The 1,978-nt window shown below is 28.9% G+C and overlaps 1 protein-coding gene across 1 annotated transcript; it reads right to left on the reverse strand.

Annotated features, from left to right (window-relative positions):
- Nucleotides 1-523: 523 nt before the first annotated feature.
- On the reverse strand, nucleotides 524-1,716 carry LOC139824437 (putative nuclease HARBI1). Its single transcript, XM_071796972.1, has 3 exons — nucleotides 1,420-1,716; nucleotides 989-1,285; nucleotides 524-798 (listed from the first exon to the last, which is right to left on the reverse strand). The coding sequence occupies exons 1-3, from the start codon at nucleotides 1,714-1,716 to the stop codon at nucleotides 580-582; spliced, it is 813 nt and encodes a 270-aa protein (XP_071653073.1). The 3' UTR covers nucleotides 524-579.
- Nucleotides 1,717-1,978: the final 262 nt, after the last annotated feature.

Raw genomic sequence — 1,978 nt, forward strand, 5'->3', positions numbered from 1 at the left:
ACAGGGCAATCGGAGTCAGGGAGCAGTAACGGGCATCAAACGCGAATAACGATTGTAACGCAGAGTGATTATTAAAAGTTATATTTTATTCAAGAGTGCCGTTTATTTATATAAATATCCCGCATCCTCCGTGGACCAAAAAGAACCCAAGTGTCCCTCTTCCAAAAAAGGGGCACAACATATGTGTATGTGTGTAATTCTTTGCATTTGTGTGTGTGTGTGTATGACATTAATAAATTATATTTTATTATTATCTTAATTTTCTTAATGTCATATAGTGAATAAGAATAAAAAAAGAACAAGAATAATGTTATACTTATGTAGAAAAAGAAAAAATACAAAGTTATAAGTTTTTTCATATATTTTTATTTATGTATATGTATTATGCATATTATATATATTTACATATTATATTTATTTGTTATATATATTTTTATTTATGTATATGTGTGTCTATGCTTTTCTTCTATTTTTTCGCATTCTTATTCTTCTTTATCATTCTATATTCTTTGTAATGCTTGATTATTGTGTAAACTGTTTAGTATAATATTATTATTTTAATAATATATATATATAGAATTATACAAACTTTATTTCTTCGTTGGTAACGGGATTATTAATTGGTGTGAGCAAAAATGGTAATGAGGGGTATCCACCATCACCGACGAGTATTCCATCTAATTGGCGTTGTCTGTACTGTATATAAATTCGTGAGTTTTGGAATATGCGACTGTCGTGCTCACTTCCTGGCCATTCCGGCACAATGTTTAATATTTCGGTACGCGGTCCAACAATAACCTGAAAAATAAAAAAACAATTACGGAAAGAAACAAATAATATGTTTATGTCTAAAACATAACTGATATTTATTTAAAATTTTCCATATTTTTGTTCTTGCATACATGCAGTAATATAACTCAAAATTATTAAATGTTAATTTTTAATGCAAATGCATATTAATTTATATTGTTTAATTTATAATGCATACTTGTACATTTAAAGAAAAATATCTTTTTCTATTACGATATATCTCATTAATATTTTGAAAATTTGTATGCGTTAAGCGAATATGAGTACAGTCTATTGCTCCATCAATCGATGGAAGACCGATACCACCAGGACCACGTCCAAGCTCTTTGAATAACCGTTTATTTTCAGAGCGTGCTTCATCAGACGTAGGCATTTTTATATATCTGTTTATGTTACTTGCTAGTAAACAAGAAACTCGAAAAATAATTCTTGATATCGAGGACTGTGAAATTTGTATCACATCACCCATCACAAGCTGTAAAATTAAAATAAATAAATTAATTGTAATTTATGCTAGATTCTTATATACCTTATATTATGTATCTTATATTATATTGAAGAAATAAAGAAATTGAAAAAATACTTATCGAAAAAGTGTGTAAAACTAACCTGAAAACTTGCTGTTGCATAAAATCTTAAGCAGATTAATAATTGTAAAATAGGAGGGATTGGCAAACCACGGTTATTGATTTTTGCCAATCCCTCTTCTACTAGTGGCAAAATACCAAAAATTACAGAGTCCTTCGAAAAGCGAAATCTTTTTTTAAATTCTTGTTCATTAAAGAACTCAAATGGATTTTGGTTATCACGAATATATCGTTTCGGCGCACGTAGTATTTCTTCATCATCATTTTCTTCTTCATTAAATAAATTTATTTCACGAATAACAAGATTTTCCAAATCCATTATTCACTTTTATCACACTTTTCACTTACTTCACTTTGCTTAAGTCCTCTGTGATAATGACTTGACGAAGATAGTCTTATTTAACAACATATGTATCAAAGACAATCTTAAATGACTTTATGAATTCACAATAAATAAGGTAGCCTTAAGCTCATGCTTAGATGTGTTTATGAATCACATGAAGACATTCCCAAATAAGATCATCTTGAATAAGGTACGCCTTGAGAGTTTGCTTAAATCCCGCCTTCTTTTTGGACTATGA

The sequence above is a fragment of the Temnothorax longispinosus genome, unplaced genomic scaffold (assembly GCF_030848805.1).
Source record: "Temnothorax longispinosus isolate EJ_2023e unplaced genomic scaffold, Tlon_JGU_v1 HiC_scaffold_376, whole genome shotgun sequence".
NCBI lineage: Eukaryota > Metazoa > Arthropoda > Insecta > Hymenoptera > Formicidae > Temnothorax > Temnothorax longispinosus.

Coding starts and splice junctions, on each gene's coding strand:
- LOC139824437 (XM_071796972.1), bottom strand. CDS start 1,716: ATGGATTTGGAAAATCTTGTTATTCGTGAAATAAATTTATTTAATGAA. Junction 1,286..1,419: donor ATGCAACAGCAAGTTTTCAG/GTTAGTTTTACA, acceptor TTAATTTTACAG/CTTGTGATGGGTGATGTGAT. Junction 799..988: donor ATTTTTCTTTAAATGTACAA/GTATGCATTATA, acceptor TTTATTTTTCAG/GTTATTGTTGGACCGCGTAC.